Consider the following 24061-nt stretch of genomic DNA (forward strand, 5'->3'; position numbering starts at 1 on the left):
AGCTGCTCTGTGAATCAGTAGTTTTCATTGCAAATAAGATTAAAAAATAAATAACTGCTGTGCTCTGCTCCCGAACCACTGGCAGAGGATTAGGGAGAATGGCCTATGAAACCGCCTGCTTGCTGCCATCAGTAAAACCCAATAGAGTTTTTCCTTTTCTAATTCCAGCTATGATCTAAGTGCAAGTCATCAAAAAAAAAAAAATAGAAAAAAGGAAAAGGCTGTCTGGATTGCTTCCCATCCTTGCCCCATGGGCTGGCACATTACCTTGCAGAGAGGAACAAGGGGGCTCAATGGAAAGGGCAACATCCTCCTTTAAAGGTGTCCCTGAGGAAGGAACAAGCTGCCTTCCTTGGGACAGCAGGATGAGAATGAAGTCTGAGGAGGGCTGAAAGGGGAGAGGGGCTCTCTGCACTGCCTCCGAGGGGAAAATGGTGTCCCCTAGGAGAGGTGTGGACCAGAGCACTCTGCTCCAGGAGGAGGAGAGGAGATCAGTGCAGCACGTACTGCTCCTGGGGAAGTCACCAAGCGATAGGAGCGAAGGAGAAAAGAGAGCAGTCCTTGCGGTGTGTGATCTAATGGGAAACAGACTTCTGCTTCTGTCATTTTCCCACAAGAAACTATGGATGCTTCATGTTCCAAAAACCCGCGGCTTGCTTGATTTGTCTTTTATCACCAGGGAAATCGCATCCTGGAACCGTCTCATTCATGTTTATCCGAATGGATTAATAAAATAAATAGATGAAATAAAGGGGACTGAGGAAGAGAACAATGTGGGGGCAGCAGCTGGGAAACAGCTTGGGCGGCTCGTTCTCTTCTGAGGTCTCATGATTTCCTTGCACTGCAGTCCATCAGAAGCCTTGCACGCAACGCCTGATAAATCAGCGCACCGAGTGGCCGGGACAGACTCCTCTTCCCCAGAGCAGGGATCACATCTGTGATCTCAGCACTGAGCTCAGTGCAAAGGGAACAAGGCAAGGACTCACCCTTGGGGAGAAGGGCTGTCAGCTCTCAAGCAGGCCCATTCAAAGACAATGTCACACGCAGCTACTCCTTTCACGTGTGCTTTCTGGGTCACATTTATGATGTGGCCATTTCCAACCTCTGCATCTGGGAGAGCTGACAACAGCTTGTCAGGCCCTACTAGCTCTCCTGTTCATTTTCTCCACATGCTGGTTGGGTGCAGAAAGGGCTCTCGGAGAGGCCCATATAACCAAAGGCTGACACTTTCTGTGCTGTCTGTTTATTACAGAGTCCGAGCCCTGATGTGTAACAGATGTTTCTGGGGCCAGAGAGGAGCACTGCTCCTTCTCAGGATGCAAAAGGAGAGGGGAAGTGGTCTGGGCTCTGGGCTGCAGTCGTGTGTCCAGGAGGATGTGAGATTCCCAGGCAGGATTACAGCACTGGCTCGTGCTCGGCGAGAGCAGCTGCCAGTCCCACACCATGTCACAGTGTCCCACAGCAGATGATCCAGCTGTGACTCTGCTGACCAAGGGAGCTGCTTGTAAGGTCACCTTCCAGCCCTGCCTGGCAGCCAAGCACCCTGAGGACACCAGCACCTGTCTCTCCACTGTCCAGGCTAAGTCTGCTGGACCCCTGGGTGGAAAGTCTGCTCAGCCCAGCCGTGCCTGCTCCTGACCCTGCACTGTGCCTCAGATCAGAGGCACCCACAGGTACTAACACAGGCTTCCAGTTGCCCACCAGCAGCAATCCCACAGTTCTGACTTCCAGTCTTTCAGCCCCTTTCCTCTTCTTTCCTCCACAGCCTCTAAGCAAAGGAGTTAAGCACAGCAAGGGCTCAAGTCTGCCTATTCCTCTTCTTTGCTCACAGCCTTTCCCTGTGCTGTACCACGCTCAGCTTGGACCCACCTGTCCTTCCAGCCTGACTGGCTGCAGAAGGCTGCCTGCTGCTGGGCTCTTCCTTCTCTAGGTTCAATCCCAAGAGCAGGTAAATCTTAACTCTCACTCAAATCTTAACCCTCATTCTCCTCACTTACCTGATGACATGAGTGACCAGGAAGCTCTGGATCTCGGGGCTGCTCACAAAAGCCAGCTCTCCATTGCCATGCTCCTGGCAGTGCTGCTGGGCCTCCAGCCACTCAGCCTTCTCCACCACCAGCTGATAGCAGTGATTGTTGCCCGGGAAGACCAAGCCATCGTGGGGACACATAGGGTGAACTGCTGCACGAGGTAGAAGAATAAAGGCATGATGCCCTTCCTATGGGCCCACACATTTCAATCTGGAGACCAAGGCACATGTCCCGTCCTTCTTGATGCCACTAAACCCCATTCACTGCTGAACTGCACTACTGGCACAGCAAAGCACTGTCTGGTCAGCACAGGCAAAGCACAGGGGTGAAAGGAATGCCCAAAGGAGTCACTCCTTCCTCCTCACCAGGAAGGAACAGAGGGACCCAGTGCCACCCCCGCCTTTGCCCAGCACCCACTGGCCTCCTAGACAGCCGTGCTTACCTCTGCCAGGCTCTCCAGACTCTGCTGTGATTCCATATAACACTGTGAGGCCAGTGCCACCTCTGTTGCGGATCCTTATGTCCAGACTCTCGTTTGTCTTGATCAAGGAAGGGCACTGCAGTTCTAACTGTTGGGGTGAAGCCACCACCTCAATTTCTGCCTGCACATATGAGACCTTGGTGCCCACAAAGAGGGTGGCAGTGACATTGTACTGCCCAGGTAAGGCATACGTGTGGACAGCTGCATTTCCAGTGGTGTTGAGAACCTCTGTTTGGTCCCCAAATTCCCATATTAAAGTGCTGACAGCAATTGGAATACTGACATTGAAGAGCACAGCCTCGTGTAGGCTATACCGGGGCTTGAGTCCTATGAAAGACACAGACAGCTGTGCCTGAAAGGGAAAGTGGATGAGGGATGGGCCACCGCAGGCCTGCCCAGATGAATGCTCAGTGCAAAACAGCAAACAACTGGAAGAAGAGTTTGGTTCGTGGGCAGTACCACACAGACACTGCCCCTGGGGGCTGAAACCTCCATATTCCTGGTCGTCAGCATAACAGAGGGCACTGCAGGTCTCCTCAGTGAGGTTCCCAGGGTGAGAAGATGTGAAGAGGATGACAAGTTCAGCCTCATCCGTGTGGTTGCTTGTCAGGCACGTAACATATTGAGCTCCTGGAGGAGAGAACAGAAGATTCTCTTGCAAACTCACACTGAAGCCGTGGCTTGATGAAACCCTGCAAAGAGACACCACCCAGGACACACCACAGGACATGGAGCTGCTTTGAACTACCCTCAAAGGAGCCCAAAGGGGTACACACCAAGTAACACTAGGGGAAAACGTTGGCCCTTTGTTGTACCATGGCTTGGGCTGGTGCAGCATATTTCACTTCCAGTAACAAACTGGAAGGGCAATGGGCAATTCTGCACAGTCTGCAACTGAGTGGTGCAGAAGGATGCGTGTATATAATGTGTACAGATGTACAGAAACAACGTGTGCCTGGCTGCAGGGAGCACAAAGTGCACACATGCATGAATACACAGGCATGCACAACGATGACAGTCACAACAACACCCTTCTCAGAGCAACAACTTGTCGCCTGCAGTTTGTTTCCCCCCCACCAGCTCGTGAGGGGTGGGACCCTGTCCTGCCCCAAGCACGTATGCATGGCCCCTGCAGCACGCACAGCCGCAGCCCAGCTGGGACGGCCTTGCCTCCTGTCCAGCTCTGCCCACGCAGACCAGTCACAGTTGCTTGTGTGTTTCTGCTTGTTGCTACAACATTTCCCCCCAAACATCTCAACAGCCCTGGCCTTGCATGATCTTCCCATATCGAATCCATCCAACCGTCCAGCCTTGCTCCACGGCCTTCCCGCAAACGCTAAGCCACTTTTCTTAACAAAAGTCCCTTGTGAGGAGAACCATGACATGAGAACTACCTTGTTTTTAACACCAGCCTGGCCATATTCCTTAGCTCCCAGTCGGTTAGGAACAACTGTAGCTGGCAGGCTCTCCCTAACCTATCCCCATTACACTGAACTACCCCAGAAGACAGCCTTACGTCATTTCCACCCTCACCTGAGGTACATGAAGAGGGGAACACCTAACTATCGAGGAGAATGACAGCGGCAGTGAGTCCAGCAGCAGGTAAGCAGTGTACTGCTGGGGTGCTGGGTGATTTGTGGGATAAGCAGAACAGCCACCTGCTAGGTTAGAGCTCCTGAGTAATGTTGCCCTTTGCTGGGCAGTTCAGTTGGCTCCCACCAGCTCCCATTCCCTGCATCAAAAGAGATGACTGATGCTGGTTGAGGAGCACTCTTTCTACCTTTTACTTACAGAGGTAGCTGAGCATTTTGGTGGGGATTCAGTTTTTTAGGGCTGCTCCTCCCCACCTGCCAAGCAGCTAGTGCCCCATGTTCGCGCTGAGCAAGGCAGGCAGAAACATGCACCAGCAGATGGTGACAGCCTGCATATCAGGGCAGAGTTTATACAACACTCCTGACACGGAGCCCTGTCATCTGCAGAGATCCAACTTATCATGCCCTCAGGTCCCACCAACTATAATGATCTTCCACTGCTTAAAGTCAGACTGTTAACTGCTTGAGAGAATGACAGCCTAAAGCTAGAACCGCCTGTGGGCTGCTTGGAGCTTTCCACCCCTTCAGTCATCTTCCCCACCAATGGCCCATCGTGCCTTCTTACCACAAGTAGCATTGACGAACGAAACACTGAAGAGAGAAAGGTTTGCCACCCCAGGAGGGTGAGCACATCGTGTATCTGCTGCCTGGAGAACGGTCACTTTTCTGTCTTCCACCCAGCGGGGCAACCAGGAAAGCTTGCAGTCACAAAAAAATGGATTCCAACTTAAGTTTCTGTAACAGGGAGATCAGAGAGAAGTTACGCCTTCACTTGACTACGGGAAGCATGTGCTAAGTGTTAATTACAGCAACGTGCAGATCCCTCACTGCTCCCATCTGCGCAACTCCAGTGAAATGCTTCGGAGAGAACTGCTAGGGGAGCTAATGAATAGGGAATCAGGCAATAATTAACATGATTTTTCTAGAGGCTAGAATTAGGCGAGTACTCCAAGTACTTTTTTCACTCCACAAATAATTGTTGCAATTAGAAGCAAATTACAGACACAATCTTATATTTAAAACAGCCTGCCATCTAACAGCCACTGGATGTAATGGCAGCCTCTGCAGCTAAGGGAGACTATTTACAGCTCCATTAAAAAATAGCGAAGAGAATAAAACTGATCTGTCAAAAAAGAAATGCAAAGTCAATGATAATCTTTCCATGTGGCAGTTTAATGAAAAGATGGAAACTTTAATTGCAGCTAAGCTTGATCCAAATTACAGCCTTTGGCACTCAGCTGCGAACAGGACAGAGATGGAAAGATGTTTGTTTAGCTGACGCCAGCTGGGCTGGGCTGCCGCAGGGGCTGAACCCAGGATTTTTATACTGAAAGCACCACTTTGCAGGCCAGCCTCAGCAGGGACAGGCTCACTTGGACACAGCAGGGATCCCTTCTGTCTCTCCAGTGCAATTTTCAAGCAAAAATGCAGAGCTGAAAATGCCCTTTGTGCCTTGTCCTCATGGAGAATGTGTAGCTGAGCTTTGTTCTTGCCTGCTAAGAAACAGCACAGGGCCGATCCTTTGGCTCACCCAGATACAGAAATGCCATTCTGTGCTGTGATTTCATGTACCTCCCCTGGAAATGTGTGGCGTCCCTTTGAAACATACCCTTCACATATCAACACAGATTTTAATTACTTCAGTTAAAAATCATGATAAGCATAAGAACCTGAATTACTCAGGGAGATCTTCAAGTGCCTCCTCGTGACTTTGACACATGTGTGGCAGGTCAGTGCCCTTTCATTTGCTCCCCTGGTCCCAAGGTGTGACCATACAACAGGATCAGGGGGGTGGCTGGAGAACACGATCTCAGCAGACGTAGTGTGGAAGAAAAGCAGAGGAGCCAAGAGGGCAGCAGCAGAGGTTTGAGGCATCCAGGAGACAGAAGCAAAGTCTGAGAGAAGGTTAGGCTCAAGTGGCACCAACAGGATCCAAGAGCAGGACACAGCCTGAGGAAGAAACTGGAGAGAGTCTAAAAACAACTGCAGGCGGTGCAGGAGGATGAGGAAGCAGCAGCTGGAGAGAGGAGGAGAGGTAACACCAGGGAGGCCTGGTAATGAGAAGGTGGGAGTCAGTGTATCCACTCATCCCTCCAACCGCCAAGCAGATTTAGGCTCTCTGCACCAGCTCTATGTTTCCTAATGCTCAAAAGTGTTCAGAACGCCACAGAGAAAGATGAGGTTTACTGTCAAAAACTCACCAAGGGAGCAGCTGGCAAGCAGGCAGGGCTGGATGGGTGAATGGGCATTAAGGGCTTTAGTTCCCTCATTAACACAAACGGGGAAGCGTGTGCCATTACATGTGGTGGGGAGGAGGTGGGGTACGTGGCCCAGATCTCCCCAAGGCAGCACTTAATTCCCAGGGAAGGTCTCAATAGGGAACTAGGAAACAAAGAGGAGGAACTTACATTTCACTTAAATTAAATAAATTATCAAATATTCCTTCTTCTAATGTAGAAATCTTGTTGTGGCTTATATCTCTGTAAAAAAAAAAAAAGGAAAAATAAGTTTAAAAATCATTCATTGCACTGGTAACAACTTCCCAGCCAACAAAACATGATCGACTTCAGTCCTAAGCTCTGCTTGGTGGCCACCTACCCTCTGATCACTCCCAGTCTCAAAAGCCATACACATACACTGGCAAATTTTCTGTGAGGCATTAAGTCACAGAATCAGTGTGCATGAGGTTGGAAGCACCCTCTGGGGGTCAGCTGGTTCAAACCCCTCCTCAGTGAAGGCCAGTTGGAGTGGACTGCACAGACCATGTCCAGACAGCTTCTGAGCATCTCCAAGGAGGGAGATTCCAAACCTCTCCGGGCAGCCTGGTCCCCTGCTCAAGTCTAGCTCTAGCACTTCAAGTCCTCCCAAGGGTTGTTCTCCTTCTAGGAGACTTTGAGGTGTAATGATGGTAGGCTGTTGTGGCTATCAGCTACCCAGGTTGAACCACCAAATCAGGTTTGGGTGCTGGCACACTTTAGGATTTGACAATCCATTTTTTTCTTAAAATACATTCCACCTTCTCTAGGAACCAACAGTAAGTAATAGAGCAAGTCTGCCTGACCATCAGCTCAACCAGTGAGTGTGCCAAGGGTTAAAGCTCTACTCTCCTCCTGGCCCACTCAGTCTGGGCAGTTTTTTGGGGTGTTGGGAGCAGTGGGACACGCAGGCAGGCCTTTGCTCCACCAGAGCCGAGCTCCTCAAGAGACCCACAGCCTCAGCACCCAGTTCCTTCTGCAGTGGGATCTGGACAGCGCAGCTTTACCATTATTTTCCATTCTGCAATCCATCTTGTGACAGATGCCACTTTCTCTCTCGCCTTCACCTCCATGAAGGCACGCCAGATCCTGCCCGATTGTGAGCACCAGGCAGCAAATCGATCCCCCACCAGGCAGCAAATCGATCCCCCCTGAACACTGTGAGGAAGGAGGCCATGGACACGTCCAGCTGGGGCCCAACAAGAGGCTGACCAAGAACAAGGCTAACTCATGACACATGAGCATATCATGGTACCAGCCCAAACGTGCTCTGCTAGCTGGAGGACTAGAAGTGCGCAGCGTGTACTTACAGTTTTGCCAGAGAAGTCAGGCTTCTGAACATCTGGACATCTAAAGCACTGATCTTGTTTCTGGAAAGATCCCTAGAGAAAGAAAAAACAGTTTTCAGCTTTTGTTCAGCTTTTTGTCATTCCTCCATTGGTGGAGCTTAGAGGAGTCTCTCTCCAAACTCCATCCAGACTGCAGACAGAAAGGTTTCGGTGTGTTAATGTGGAATGGTTCTCCCAGCCAAAGAAAACACCTCTCCCAGCTACAAAGCATGCACTGCTCCCAGCATTGTATAATGTGCAGGGACAGACTGGCCTACCATTATACGCATACCATTCTACAGCATACCTACAGCAATCACAGGCGTAATTAACGTATTACTAAATTTGAGGTGCACTTCATATAAATTATTCAACTCAAATATATGTTCGAAGAAGTAATTAAGAGATCACATAGACTAGATCAGTAATTAACTTATGGAAAAAAAAATATGAACTTCCACAGCCATCTCTAACACCAAAGAACAGGAGATTAATTACACAACTGATGCGCTCAATCTTTAATGTTTAAAGATCTTTTTGAAGCTCTCTTTGAAAAAGCTTGAAAGAAGTAACTAAGAATATTTTCTGGTTAAAATCAAGCTAGATTTTCCCAATAAAATGAAGAAAGTTAAAAAAAATCTTTAATTCTTCCCCTGTAACACTAACATCCTTCAGTTCACCCAAAGCAAAGCTCTTTTTGTCATCTGGTTCAGTTCTCTCTTTTCACCTTATGTCCTCTTTTTCAAGTGTAAAAATGACACTCAGCTCAGAATTGAGATTTCACTGATCAGTCTCTGTTTGTTCCCTATAAACTCCAGCCCCTGGTTTCAGATGAATCTTCTTTGGTTAAAACCATTGAGCAGCACCAATGTTCTTCTTCCCAGCCCGAGCAATGGTTCTTCTCCCACCAGGATCTCTGCAGGGCTGCAGGATGGATGTGGACACACAGTCCAGCTCCTGCAGCCACACCGCATAGAGTCCCAGCTCCCTCCTCACCTTTTCCCCCTAAGAGCACCTCTCGTAGTTTCTCCTTCCTGTCTCACCTCTTATTTTTGTCCCCTAATGGATTAATTCCTGGTTTGATCTGATATTTGAACTTAATTTATCTGAATGAAGAGAATTAAGCCAAACTGGCAGAAAAATGACTTATGATTCCAGGAAACCATAGGGATAAGTAACAGGGATGGATGTCTCTTTAAAAGATTTATTTTTCCCAGTTTTGCTATCCAGGAGCTCTTAGCCAAGCTGAGAGTGGATTCAAAAGAGTACATCAGCAACACCAATAAAGAAGGCCAAGAAATGTGCAAAATAAAAGCTCAACAAACACACTTAGAAAAGCAAGTCCACCAGCTAAGCGTGCAGCCTGCACAGAAGGCTCTGGCAGGTGAGCAGAGCCAGAAGCTACCATCTTTGTGCTGAGCTGTGCACACGATGGGCACAAGGTGACCCGGTGTAAGAGGGAGAACATTCCACTTCTCCTCTGAGATGCATGGAAATAGCCCAGTTAATTCTGAGGCAGCACCTCAAGCACCAGACAGAAGGAAGAAGTTTTCCAGCTTGGACGTCTCATGCCCTGGCCTTCCTGCTCCTCATTCAGACAAGAGAAATTCCAAACCCAACCGCTTGCTGCTACAGAGCCAGGGCAATAAGCATTGGGCAGGGAAAGGTCTTCAGCGCTGCTATAGCACTGGGAGCCATGTGGTGTCCTGGGACGGCCCCATGCCTGTTGCTGGTCCTGCAGCTCCCTCTGCTTCCCTCCACCTTCCATCCTGCTGCTTTGCAAGGAGGAAGCAAAGGACTCCAACAGAGCTGCCTGCTCTTCTCCATCGCCCTGCAGAGCGCGGAGGGCCCAGTCCTGAGCCTTTCCAAGCCCTTTACAAATATCCCTTCTCATTATTTCCACTTCACCTCAGAGAAAGCTTTCAAACTCCAGCCAAGGGATGAGCCATAGGCTAAGAGCCCAAGCCCTCGGCTCCTGGGGTCAAACAGCTTCAGCCGTACCCCACAGCAGACACAGGACCAACCTCACAGCCCGAGCTCACATCCCCCGCTGGTGGAGATGCTGATGTTCTCCATGGGACAAGTCACTAGAGGGCAATCTACAGATCAAAGCCTAATACCTTGGCTATTTTCCACCCTTGCCAGCACGATCTGATGAAGAACCAGTATAAAATGAAGAACCTCCTGGCTTTCCACCTCCCCAGACCTCCAGGAGGAGTCTGCAGAGAAGCGAGCTCATGCGGGCAGCGCAGCCCTGCAGAAGCCAGGAGTGGTGGCGGGTGCCAGCGACTGCCACCTCCAGCCACCTGCTTGCCTTCTCCTACCGTTCCCTCTCCAATTTGTATGGAAAATAACATTATACCTTCCTGGCATGGGAAAGAGGGCTGTGAACCAAAGGAGGCTGAAAAAATAAAACCAGGATAGGAAAGAACTGCTCACCAGTAAAACCCCAGGCATAGGCTGTGGGACAGAGCTCAGCCTCCCGGTGCCACAAACTGCCACGACTATATTTTCCCAGCCCACTGCCAGGCTGGAGGAAAGTCGGAGCAGGTTCAAGGCAGGGCTGAAGCCAGCAGAAAACAAAGCTCTCCATTGAAAGGCAGCACATGTGCTGACTGCTGCTCTGCCCACGTGGAGAAAGAAAAATTGTGTTTAATTGTGCGGCGCGTGGCAGCGGGGACACGGTGTGCTCCTGGAAGGGGGCAGTCACAGCTCCCTGATCCCACCTCGGCTTCCACATCTGTAAAATGGAACTGTGTGCTGCCAAAGGGGCTGGGAGGGCTCAGTCTGCTCCTCTGAAGAACCCTTGAGTGCGGAGGCATCAGAACCCACCGCCAGTGGCTATGGAACCGAGCAGGGGCTGCGTGAAAGATGCCCCATGAAGAAAGCTTCCCCATGAAGGAAGCTCCCTGTGCAGCTCCACAACTACCTCCCAAAATACAGACACGTGTGACTTGCATGCTGAGCAAAGGAAGTTTTGAGCAAACCTCTGGGAGAGGGCTCACTCGTGTGGGGAAGGCGAAGCTGCGGGTAAGGGAACATTTGGTAACGAGGGCGTCAGCCTGAACCTTGGGAGCCTGCAGCTCCATCCCAGCCCTGCTACCAATTCCTGCCTGAGGCTGGGAGAGCCACGTGTGCTGCAGGGAGAGCGGCGGGATGACGGCAGGGACAGCATCCACCTCACAGATGGCGTGCAAGTACACACCAGTCCCTAACAACACCATGGATGGAGCCGCACCACTTCTGCGAGTTAAACACACCCGGCACCCATGTGCCCCCGAGCAGCAGCTGCCAGCATCCATCCACAGAGCTCCAACGGGCAGAGGGCGGCCAGGGAAAGGCGGCCTGGGGAGCCGGGTGGCTGTTTCTGCAGCCTGTGGTGGACGGGCTTTTTTTGGTGCGCTGCTGTTTTTTTCTTAATCCCGCAGAACATATAATGTTGAGTGGGGTATAGCACGCCTCCGCCTGCCAAGCCTGATATCATGCTCTCATTATGTCATTTGCGGGCCCGCACTGCCTTCATTTCACAAAAGAAGGGAGGGAAGGGAAGGGGGCAGTGCTGGCTCGTGCCTTCCGCAGCCCTTTTGGTGTGCGGAGCCCAGCCAGAACAGTAATGGGAAAAGCATCCACAGACAGGGAGAAGCGTCTGTGCAGAGAGGAGCCTGCGTGCAGGCTGGGGAAAAGCTGCAGCAGTTCATTAGAAAGGGAGCTCCGGGCCAGTAAGCTCCAGCTTAGCTCAGTGCTGGAGGTCCGTGGAGCTCCAGAGGTGTTTGGGCAGCCTGGGCATGTTCATGTTTCCATCCAGTCTGCACAGGAGCCTCTGCAGTGGCTGTGAAGGGGCTCACAGCAGTGTGAGAGGGATAAAGCATTTGGCCTCCATAACACCATGCACACCATCTCGCAGTCACGGGAAAATCTGTCCCCCAGCCTCACTTTAGTCCAGAGACCACGTTTTAACAGCAGGAGCGGCCACAAGGATAGCAGAACCCATAGGATCAAAGGAGACAGTGCTGCCTAACACCTTCCTCACACAACAAAGCTCCATCCTTCACGTGCCTTAACGAAAAACCACTACTCCCTTTGGCTGGTTTAAATCTGCTCGACATGCCATTTCACAGGACACTGCCTCGCTTTCTGCTCCGTGAATGATGAATAATTGCTCTTATTTATCTCCTCTGCCCCACTCCTGATTTCAGAGGCCTCTCCTGGATTTCCTCAGCCTTCGTTTACCCAAGCACAACTTCCAGTAGAAAGAGCTCGCTGTTTCTGACCGCGGCACACTCCACACACCTCACTGCCCCTGAACATGATGGGTACCCAGGCTGCAGCATGCACACCTAGCAGAGAGTGGCAAGTGACAGAGGGATGCGGGAGACAGCTTGTGAGACACAAACTGCTCCTTCCTGAGCAGCAAGAAGCAGCCCAGCCACAACGCCGTCTGACATGTTGCCATGGCAAATGCTCTGCTGGGCTCCAGGAACACAAGGCAGCACAGTACCCCTTGCAACAGTGCTGTGCCTGACATACATAATAGACTTTCCAGAAAAGTGGAGGAAAAACCCTATGTGTTTTTGCATGCTTGAGCCAGGAAAATTACACTTTTTTGCTGATCTGATTCCTTTTTCACTTCGTCTTTTGGCTTGCACCTCTCCAAGGAAGCACAGTAGAAGTAACAGCACTTTGTGTGCAGAGTGAGGAATAGAGATTCGTGCCACAGTGGCTGAGGAAACGTAAAAAAAAACCTCCGGCTCGCTCAGCACAGAGCTGGGAGCATGGGGGGAATGCTGCAGTCCTGCACTCAGCACAGGGGCATCCCAGCTGCTGAACAGCCCCCAGGCACATGGAGCTCCCAGTGCTTCTCCACAAACAGGAGGGCAAGAGCATATGGAGATATGCATCGCCAGCTACTGGTTTCAGTTGCTGGTGTGAGGCCAGGAAAAGAGGGCTTCACCCTCTGCCCAGAGCCATGTAGCAGAGGGGCACCGCAAACCCACACTTGCTGCCCCAGAGGCTGCATTTCATCTGCACAGATCAGCTTGCAAAGAACAGCAAAGCTGCCAGAGGTAGAATGAAGATGCAGCAGGGTTCAGGGAAAGGCTCACTGGGAGATGCTGTAGGTCCGAGCAGAGCTGCTGCTGTGGCTGGCAGACAGAGGGGAGCACCCTCACCTCCACGAGGCCATCACAGCATGATGACAATTTATTTGCTCATTTTGAATTTATGAGTTTCAAATGCTGGCTCAAGCCTCAGCTCTCTCCAAGGAATTCGCCCCAAAAGACTTTTTCACAAATATTCATCTAACAAATAAATGTTTCTTTTCCCACAGCAAAATCCTAATTGTTGATATGAAAATGTAAGGCAAGGACACAAGCATTTTTGCAATGTTCCGTACACTTTGTGCTCTCCTGGGAGAACTGCAAAACACTCTCACATATGCCCTTCCAAGGCAGATCAGCCTCGAGACAGTGGGGTTCGACATGAGGAGACCAAGACGTGATGCCCAGTGCTCCTGCCGGCCCACTGCAGGGCCAGGAGCACATGGAATAGCCCTACCACTGCCTGCTCCTGTTGCCCCTCCAGGCTCCTTCCCCTTGCAGCCTGCACAAGCCTCTCTCAGAGCACTCCAAGCTGCTGGAGTCAATCCTGCTCATCCTTATTGCTCTGGGCACAGGTTACTGCAGATGCTGTGGAATGGCATGGAACACACCCTGCAGTTCTCAGCACAGTGGGTGAGCTCAGGGGTGAAGCTGAGCATTGGGTTTCTGGGCTCCTTAAGGCAGCCCAGGAAAAGGGGCTGCAAGAGCTTCGAGAAGCACAGAGTGGGATGAATATGAGCTCTGCATGAAATGGAGCTGAGCTCGGGACGCCCCAGGCCCGGCTGTGCCCATCCTCACCCTTCCTGGCTGCTGTGCCTGCAGTCTGGGGAAGGTTTGGGGATGCAGTGCTGCTGAGCACACACCAAAGGCATCGACCTCCAGGTGGGAGCCGTCTGAAGCACAGCTGAGACCCAAAGAGCGGCTCCTCGCATCCCACAGCCAGGGAGCTTTCCTCAGACTTTCCCAAATATGGTTATAAGCAGGACCAGGGATGAAGCCACTCGAACAAAGGGGACGTGTTACCTCATGCAGTGATGTCATGTTCTGGCAGCGCAGCCTGTAGGCGATGGCATCACGCGCTCCATCCCTCCGCTCCCCAGTCAGGAGGGCTGGGTGGGGGCCTTGCACACAGGAGGCTCCCAGGAACCGGAGTGCTGCTGTCTGCACAGGGACCCACAGAACTGCTTGATCTACAAGCTATTTTTAGGCTGTGACTGACTTCATCTCCTTGCTCCAAACATTTAAACAATGGAAATGCATGCAAGGAGGGGGGGCACCGGAGAGTCCCCAGGGCCTTGTGCACTTGTGGAGACCACTGCTGGCACCGCAAGTGGAGCTCCCCTCTGCCAAGAGGCGACTCGGGCTGGTGTACAGCAAGGCTTGAACATCACCAAGGAGAAGGCATCCAGCCCTTCCTGGCCTCTGTAACATCACACTGAGAGATCAGAGCAGAGAAGGCTAAGTTTGGGAAAGCAGCAACTCAAATATTTAAATAAAGTTAATGTCCATAATTAGCGCTGCACATAAACAGGCTGTCTGCAGTTTCAGCCAGCTAAATGTCAGCCCTGCAAATATATGTTCGTTTCACGGAAAGTTTGCAAAAAAACCAAAGATCCATCAAAACAAAGCATCTTCCCAGCACACGTGGCACAGCTCAAGCAAGGAGACAATGCTGAAGCCTGCAGCCCAAGTCCAGCTGCTCTCCAAGCAGATCACCACTTCCTTCCCCAGAACAACCCCACCCAGGGATGCCCCTGTGCTCACTGGCACCATGCATTGGCACATGGCTCCCCCAGTGCCCACCCACATCAGCACGTTCAGAGCCCCATGATATTTCAGTTTGCCATGGCATGCGAGCCCTCTCTAAGCTGCAATTTAGGAACTACACAACTGAGCTACCGAGTGTTTAACCCTGCTCACAAAGTCAAGAGTTTCCAATAAAAGTTCAGGTATTGGTGATAGTAATTCACCACTGGGATAGAGGATGAGGGAGATGATATTCAGGTCCTTTTTTTAATTATTCTATTTATACTTATTTTAATGTGAGGCCTTTGTCTTAATAGCCATCCTCCAGATGTGAGCAAACACAACAACACAACACCATTCTTTCCCAGCACTGCAAGCCCTGCTGTACACAACAAGGGAGAGCCAAAGGCAGAGTTCAGGGCATGCAGGAGGCAGTGGAAAGAGAATCAGAAATGTTGGAAAAGACCTCTAAGATCATCAAGTCCAACCACCAACCCATCATCACCGCAGTCACTAAGCCACATCCCTACAGGTTGAAACGACAGCAACAGCACACTGCTGGGCTGAGAGCAGAAAGAGGAGCACAGAACTCTGAGAGAGTCTCCTTAGAAGCACACGCCTGGTTTGCAAACACTGACACAATATGAAAAAATATTTGCATAGCCCATTCCTTGGAAACCTTCTGGGGAATCTGTGCTCAGCATCCCAAAAGGAGCAGTGAAACGACTTGGGCATCAACTGCTGCAGTGCTGGTGCAAAGCCACGGAGCAGCAAAAAGGGGCCTTACTGGGATTCATGAAGGGCTGATGGTTTGATGGGAGCATCACCTCCCAGCCAAAGTTACCTAAGCATGCTAGGCAAAGTGGACAATCCAGACCCAGAACGCTGAGAAACAGACAGGGAAAGTCCCAGGGCCAAGCACCGCAGAGCTGCCTGCAGTACAACAGCCATCACTGCCCTCTGCCGACATCCCCTCCACACCCTGCGGTACCGAAGTGCACTCCCTGCTTCAGACCTGCTATCACCAGAGCAGCACAGACACAAGGAGCAGAGCTAACAGATTCCATGGCAATCTCCTCTTCAGTCATTGCCAAAGGGAGTGCCAAAGAGGCCCCAGCCCAACCACGCTGCGGGGCACAGGGCAGCAGCTGCCTGCACTGCAACCACCTGGCGTGCCACCATCCTGTGTGTCACAGTCATCCTCACGGATGTGTGAGCAGAGTCACTCCTTCCAGCACCAACAAGGCTGGCCCAGTAGCCACATCTCTGCAGTCACTTCCCACGGGTGATAACACTCCCTCAGATGCTTTCCCTTTTGTAGCTGACAGTACGAATTTGTTTGACCTTTAAGCTAACATCAACCTCTAACAGACGAGCAAGTTTTCCAAGTTTCCCGGGTGGCTGCTAAAGAAAAACATTTTGGTGCGCTTTTTAACCGTGTCTGTCAAATGATTTTCACCTCTGATATGTTTTACCAACAGCACCGTCACACATTTAAGATGCTCCCTGCTCCAGGCTCTCAGCAGCACCCTTGGGCTCCCAGCATGGGCTGCCAGCTGGAGGTAGCTGAGGTGGGGAAGGGATGAGAAGCAAAGCGTGGGACCACGCGACCCGGCTGGAAAGATGCTGAACCCTTTACTCATTTTCTTCTCCTCCTCCAGGCAGAAAACTCTGGGATTTGTGGCAGTCACATTAGCACTTGATATGTTTAAAAATAGCACAAAGTAAATGGTGCTGCTCTGTGAAAACAATGATGCTAAGCATAACCACAGAGTTCACAGCCCACTGCCTGAAACAGACAACCCACAGACTGGGGAGCCTGAAGAAGGAGAGAAGTGCAGCGTGTTCAGGACCAAGACTTGGCTAAACCACAGCTGCAGCGCGGTCCGCTCTGTGTTTTCCCTGCAGTCCTGATGCTATGCCTGCTTTCTGTAGTCTCCTAAGTGACGGACAGGCTCTCCAGATGTTCTGCAGCTCTGGGACCTACACAACGCATGAGCTGGTTTGGGGAGAGAGAGGGGAATGGGACACAAAGCCACTCACCCATCCCTTTTAGTAGTCTGCTTCTTACACAAACACAAAGCAATGAGAGCAACTCACATACTGCAAGCCACAGGACTGCGCTTTGGTACTCTCAGCACAGCATCACTGCTGCATTTTGTTTTCCCCAGCCTGCTGACATACACACTACAGAGGCACTCAGCAATCAATCTCCGAGACTTCACTGCAACACAGCTCTTCAGGATGACTCCAGTTTGCTCTTACGTTCTGAAGCCAGCATTTAATCCCTTCAATATATGTGCTGATTGCTTTCTTTCCAATTCCTGACAAATATATGTTGCTTTGAGGCAAATACCTACAGAAGTCATATGTGTATTACATCAACATCATCGTCTTCATCTCCTCCATCTGTAAACTCACTTAAAAGGCAGACATTCATGAGATCTATTTTCCGTAAGTGAATATTCCATGTTGGTTGCCACTAATGACACCATCCCCTTTAACTTCTAGCTTCTGTCCATGCTGCACACTGCATCGCTTCTCCTCAGCCTAGAAAACCAGGACACCAGGTTAACAAACACTTGTACCATCCCATTCACCTTCTGCTAACACTGGCATCATGCTCGTTTTGCTCCAGTCCTTGAGAATCACCCTGCTGCCCTAAAATTCCCTAAAAGAGAACCTTAATAGCCCACAGGGCTCCTCGGCCAGATCCTTAAAAATTCTTGGATGCAAAGAGTCTGAACTTGCTAGTTTAAGAAGGTCTAACATTAATAGCAGCTGTTTAACATCCTCTTCAGTTACTGTTGGAGTGGAAAGTATTTCATCATCCTCATATGATACAAATACATCAGCTGGCTTTTTTCCAAATAGAAAACAAATATTTACTGCCTTTTCTGTATTTTCATTGATAATTTGATAATGATTGTTTACTAACAGACCGATATCATTCAATCCCTTTAGTTCCCAATACAATAGTGCAACTTCTTCAGCTTTGCTGGCCAGAGATTCTTCCTTGTATTTTGCTTATCAGTGCTTGATAGGCTTGTCCTCTAAGCCCATACCTGTTGCTATCAACAATTCCCTTGTGTATTTCCTCCATACCTTCATGTACTCTCCAGGCTCCACTTTGTTTTTATGCAGGGTATGGAGAGGCAAAGGCAGCCTTGTATTAACACAGAGGTGCACATCGGAATCAAGCCAGACCTCATCGTCGAAACCTTAACAGCCCAAATGAGATTCTCTCTAAGAGTGCTACGGGCCCCAAAAGACTGCTACAGGCAGGGTTTGGTCCAGCACCCATGCCCAGCAGTCTGCATGCCTGCAGGATATATGCACCCAACCAGCCAACGTTCCGTCGCTCTTTCAATCCACCTCCAGCAAACGCTAAGATGCAGCACTGTGTGAAAGCCAAGCTGCACACACAATACAGGCTGCAGAGCAGGATCTGCAGCTCCAGGGGCAAAGGCGTTGGGCTTCTTACACCCACAGGGCTCTGAGCGACATTCCCAGGCCGGGCACAGCCCCGCAGGGCGCCGTGTGCGTCTGTTTGTTTGTGATTTTGTGAATAGGGCTGCTTAGCACGTTGAGTCCTCCCTGTGGGGATGATGTGTTACAGCGGATTGGCTCTCTATTCCCCGAAGGAAACATCTGCACATTCCAGACACATTTTGTAACGGGAGTGAAACCCATCCTTGAAGTGAAATTTTACAGCCTCCACAGCGCAAAATAACGATTGCTGGCAAGAAGCAGTGGAAAAGTAATGTTTAAAATATTATTACAGGGAAGCGGCTGCCAGAGCCTCAAATTAATCACTTGGATGTGTCTTTGGGGCCGAGCGGTGCGTTATGTAACGCCGGCCCACCTCCACCCGCTGCTGGCCCTGCTCCCCAGGCCAGGGGCACCCGCACCCTGCCACCAACACCAGCTGCATCCCAGAGGGGTCAGCTTCAAGGGGTTGTGGTCTCGGTCAGGTTTCTTCCAGGTACCCCACCTGTATCATGAAGGAAAACCTCAGGATACACAATGGTCATAAGCCAGGTGAGGCAGCCCTGCAGTTACCTGTATAGTGTCCTCCCCCTTATCCTGTAGTACAACGATTCGTAAGTAGCAAGAATAAAATGTGATACAAATGCAACTGACATACTAACAAAATGTGAAGAAAAAAACCCTCTAACTGAAAGCAGGAACATAAACAGCAGTGGATGCAGACATATCTACGGGGGAGGCAGAAACAAAACGTTTGGCAGTCTATACCGTCAGCAAGAAGTGACATGAGTACAATGAGGGAAATGAGTCCTGTGCTACAGCAATCAGAGAAAAAAAAGCTTGCAGGTCCTCAGGCAGTAATTCTCTCTAAGCAGTCACAAGGCAAGTGCATGCTCAGGCTGCAGGTGAGCTGGCAGGGATGTCAGAGCCACCCAGCAGGTACCAGGGCAGTTTTGGGTGGCCCCAGGAAAGGCCCAGATGTTGCTGGGCTGCTGTGAGCCGTACCCGGCTGGGACACAACGGGCTGCTGCTGAGTCTGGCACAGTGGTTTGGCTCTGCAGATGACAGCTCCTGGAACCCTTGTCTCTTTCCTCTGTTTCTGGCTGGGCATCCACCACCAGGGTGACTTCTGAAATGTTGGCCGTGGATTCAGGCCGACTGCATCTCTTCTACTCCTGAGTGCAGCTGCCATACCCAGCAACATCACCTGGGCTGGTTCCTAAAGCACATCTGCTTTCCTTTCCCAGCTCACTTCCACGCTCCCTGAATTCCTGGGCGTCTAAATATTCCAGGTTTGAAATTAGATATACAGATACATCCATACACAGACAAGGAGACAGACAAACAGATATTTTGCCCCCAAAGGGGCTTCCTTATTCAAATCCGTTTTAGCAAATACAGAAACAAACGAATCCAAGGCTGTTGTTTTAAATGCCTAAATATATGCTTTGTCAAAAGATCCAGGCAACAGTTTTGCTGTGTTTATCAGCTAGACGCATTAGAAGAAACTGTCCAAATACACATTTGGCATTCTGTTCTACCTGACAAGCACTCAGAATCAACCTTACAGGTTTTCTGCACTTAAAGGAGGAAAAGCAAATCGGATTAATTAAGCATCCTTAACCAAGCATCCTAAACCCTGAGCAGAAGCAGCACGCGTGGCAGCAGGTGGGCTGCACCTGGAGGCTTCCCCATGCCACTGCATCTGCTGGAGTCTGAGATAATGGCATTTCCATCATTCCCAGGGATAAAGGGCTTCCAGCCTCCTGCTTCTCTGTAAACATCTCTCTAGCACAAGGACACGGTAACTCAAAGTCAGGCCCACGAATCCCTGTTGGAACACAAACATCCAAAGAACTCATTTAAACAGCAGCTTCGGTTGCTGTTATGTGCCATAAATCACAGGGCAAGATAAAGACCCAGAGCGAGTCTGCTCAGCAACTGTGAGGGCAGACAGACAGACAGACAGACAGAAGGAGAAAAGGGAAATGGCTTACAGAAGGCCCAAGGACATGCTTTTCCTTAATCCACGTGTTCCAGTGCTGTTACTGATATGAGCTCCTCCTTTCTTTCTTTTTCAAAGGTGGCTGTTTGGTTTGGAGGGCTCAGCTCTGAGCGTTTTCGGAATAAGTTCACTACAGACCCTTAAACATCTTACTTCTGAAAGCAAAAAACAAGCAGAACCCAATATAGATCTGCTGGGTCCAGGACAAAATGGATTTGCGTGTTTCTGGCATTAATAATCTGTGTGGTTGCGTTGCTTCCTTTTAGCATTAGAAAGCCTTCTGCAACTCAGCCTGAATATTTTGACTCCAAAACACACGGATGTTCAGAGGCCCCAAAGTAGGCATAAAGGGAAATCAGCATCTTGCCTGGGCCCAGCAGGGCCCCAAGCTGTGAGGCAGAGCTGCCCCCTCCATAAGATCTTGCAAACCGGCATGGGAAACAATCACCAATTTGTTCTCTGCACAAGCTGGCAGGAAGCACAGCTCTTTGCCATCACAGGGAAAGGGCCGGCAGTTCCTTGTGCTGCTCCAGCACAGGGGATGCAGCCACTGCAGTCTGTAGCACTTTTTCTTCTCCCTACCTCTGTATTTGCTATCGGAACTACAGAGCATACGGGCAGAGGAGCCCTTGTTCTCTTCATCCTCAGTCATCTGTTGCTCTTGGTTTAGGTACAGAGGTTCAGCAGAGACAGCTGACCACACGCTTCTCAGGAAGATGGAAATCTTTCTCTTGAGGCTCCTCAAACGCTCAGATCAGACCCACCAGCCAGAAGCAGTCTGGGGTTTGCTCTGGTCGCTGCCCATACTTCACTCACGCTTCAGCAAGCGGCCAGGCTCCGTGTCTGCAGATATCGCTGCCAGCGCAAGGGAGGTCCTCCCCAGGTCAGACGGTGTGCCTGGCCCCGAGGAAGTGATGAACATTTCTGACTTGTTTCTGAATTCACGTGCTCAGGAGTCTGCTCAGTGTCCTCCTCTGAACCCCTCCTGGTTTTAGCGCTCTCTGAATGCTGGGTTTTAGTCATGCTTCCCTTATCAGAGGAGATGGACTTTTCCCCGCTGAATCCACCGAAACACCAGAATCGCAGGCAATTTTAGAACAAATCTTGGCGAGAAGCGATGGGCCATATTCATCCCTGACGTCAACAGCCTTACCCCAGGGATCCACTCATTTTCATGAGCTGTGCATGAAGAGATGCTAGCAGCTTCTCAACGTGCAAAGGGTGCAGATGTCACAGCCGCCACATGAGCAGCGCTGCAGCTGATGATCTGAGCCCGATACCGGAGAAGGAAACGTTTGGATCTCATGGGTTAAACAGGAGTTGCTCATCGAACTCCCTGCCTGTTCCTTGGAAAATTTAAACTCTAGATAGGAGAGAGCCAAGACTTTAACATGATCTGCCTGTGAAGAATAGCTGTCCACGCTTCTGCCAAATATTAATGGCTGATAAATCCACAATGCGGCAAATCTGGGGGTATATGGGGTGGAGACCAAAAGACAGATCCCTGGAAAGAGCTCTGGAAGAATGCTCCAGTGCAGTCATCAGCTTATCCTGGAAAGACACAGCTGACCTTGAGCTAACCTGCTCCTGCACTGCTCTTCTCAGCTCAGCTCTCCCCCTCGACACGGACTGCCCTCCACCTGTCCAGAGCCACAAAAACAATTTACCTCTGACCTCTGGCTCAGTCAAAGCCCTCTTGGGCTTGCCTCTGCTGGCTTTAGCTAAGCTTCTGTGCTGCTTTACTGCAAGACCTCCAGCAACAGCAACTTCTTCCTACTGCTGCTGCCAAGAAAGGCTTATGCTGCAGCCCCAGAGTGGGCAAGCTGGGGCTGCGTTCCAAAGCCACCAACTGCTCAGAAGGCAGGAGATGAGCTCCTCTTAGGGAGAACTTCTGTGCTTCCTTGGGGAAAGGCACAGAAGGCCCTCATCCTTCACAGCATCCACAGCTCAGTGCCAGGCCCAGCCCCTGCCCTGGCATATATATTACATCCAAGTCAGCATGTGAAGAACACATCATCTCTATTGCATCTCTTTGAACTCAGCCTGAGCAGAGGCAGGAGGAAATCACAGCAGCCACTCAATAGACTTCTTCCTTCTGTTCCTGCAGACTGCTATCTCTGATCAGCTTTGCAAAAGAGATGGCTGTCCTTAACATTAAGTAAGTCATGCAGATTCAGTCTGATTTTGTTGCGAGAGAATCACAGAAAGAGTGATTTCATTCATTTAATACTATGGGTCACGTTAAAGGGAGGATCACCATAATCTGTTCCTTTCTCCCACATGGCTACAGCCTTTTTTAAATCATTATTGTGTGGAATAAACTGTCTGGGGGGGGGGCCTTGCAACTCTGCTAATCTTCCTAATGATTTAATACCTATGAGTACTACTGGGAGGTATTCCTTTCCTGATCGCATTAAAAGCTCTCCTATTAAAAGTCTCACCACGCTCCAGCATCTTATTGTGGATTACTATTTTTTTTTCAAACAAAGCCAATTTCTCTGGAGACTGAGTAGGGGTTTTGCTCCCACTGTCCCCTGTGATTTTTAAAGACCTCTAAATGCCTGCCTGGGGGATTCCAATAAGTCCTGGCACAGATCCTCCACATAGTAGCAAAGCTAAACAGGGTATGGCTGTTATTGTAGAGATCACTCACTGCCAGCACAAATACACAGACTGGGCCACTCAACCTTTTACAGCAGGAAAGTCACGGACAGTTGATGATTCACAATCAGCATTTTTCTACTACTACAGCCACCCTTTTTCTTTAATTATTCTTCCTTTCTGGCAGGCATCCCTTCCCTGCAGTTACTGCGATGCTTTTTCCCCCTGATTTCTTAATCATACCAGGAAGAACAGGCAGGAGACATCCCAGAGCCCACAGTTACATTTCTGCATCTACTCAACACGCCGCATGCCTGAGCCCTGGTGAGACGTCCCTGGCAAAGGCTGCTGTGGTTCAGCTAGCTCAGGTTAAGCATTCCAGGCTAACAAGACCAGAATAAGGCCCGTGAAACACCACCATCGCCCTCCACACCTCAGAAGAAGGCTGAAGTGGTTTCATGGCCCATGTTTGTGCTGGCTCCATGCCCAAGGGTGAACCTCCCCGATGGCAGCCTATTCCACGTACCTTCCTTTCTTTTCCCCTTTCATTTGCAAAGCCAAGAGATGCTTCCTTCCCAGGTGAATGCATTCATGCACATCAAACAGTAACATCTGCCCCAGGTCTGTGTGTTCTCCCCCAGGCACTCGCCAGGACCAGCTCAGACTCAGGGCAGAAGCCCAGCACTGAACCCAGGTGTGGGATGCGCTGCCTGCCCACCTCCCTTCCACACACTTCACAGTACTGCAGCAAAGGGGCTTTCCCCTGGAGCTGATTCTTGCTCTCAGAAATTCTTTATCCATTATTCATCTGAAATCTCCCCCAATTCGGGTTTTTTCCAGAGTTCCCAGAAACAGGTCCTCTGTTGATTCACCTCAGCCACAGGCGTTGGCTGCTGCCTAATGCCCACTGCACATCACACACTTATCAAAGCGCACAGCATGAAGGGAGAAGCAGCCCAGCAGAGGCCCTGCAGGGCACAAGTCACTGCCATAGAGACAGACCAATAAAAAACAAAGGCCATCCTTTCCACCTCGTGGATTTTTTTCTACTGTAAGCGAACTGATTTTGTTGTTGTTGTTACATTTTCCTTTGAGTACAACAGCAAACCAACTCCCCTCTCTGTCACGGTGCTACTCCAAATGAAACACCAAAGGACACGGACAGACAACGGCCATGAACTACGGCTCGACTCAGTGATCACGCTGGAAATGACTCCGTCCCATTCTTCATTTAAAATAAATAAATAAATAAATAAACGGAACAAAAACATGAGGGTGATTGCATAAGAGGGTGTTAGTGGTAAATACAAACCGCCAGTAAATTTACTTTGTTTAAAACGGAAAGAAGAACATGAATCCGAGCAGTGCCAAGAGCCTGAAGCACTGAGGGCAGAAGGCCATGGATGAGCGGAGGTGAGCAGCCTGCAATCCCACACTG

At 50.2% G+C, this 24061-nt stretch overlaps 1 protein-coding gene across 2 annotated transcripts in view; it reads right to left on the reverse strand.

Moving 5' to 3' along the window:
- The window catches only part of PKD1 (polycystin 1, transient receptor potential channel interacting), an 86043-nt gene that overhangs the window by 44756 nt on the left and 17226 nt on the right, over positions 1–24061 (reverse strand). For both annotated transcript variants that reach the window (XM_040647871.2, XM_414854.8), the window contains exons 2-6: positions 7669–7740; positions 6512–6583; positions 4669–4838; positions 2473–3141; positions 1998–2181 (exon numbers count right to left, since the gene is read on the reverse strand). In XM_040647871.2, coding sequence (XP_040503805.1) covers positions 1998–2181; positions 2473–3141; positions 4669–4838; positions 6512–6583; positions 7669–7740 — 1167 coding nt within the window. The remainder of the gene's footprint in view (positions 1–1997; positions 2182–2472; positions 3142–4668; positions 4839–6511; positions 6584–7668; positions 7741–24061) is intronic.

This window comes from Gallus gallus, chromosome 14 (assembly GCF_016699485.2).
Source record: "Gallus gallus isolate bGalGal1 chromosome 14, bGalGal1.mat.broiler.GRCg7b, whole genome shotgun sequence".
NCBI classification, from domain to species: domain Eukaryota; kingdom Metazoa; phylum Chordata; class Aves; order Galliformes; family Phasianidae; genus Gallus; species Gallus gallus.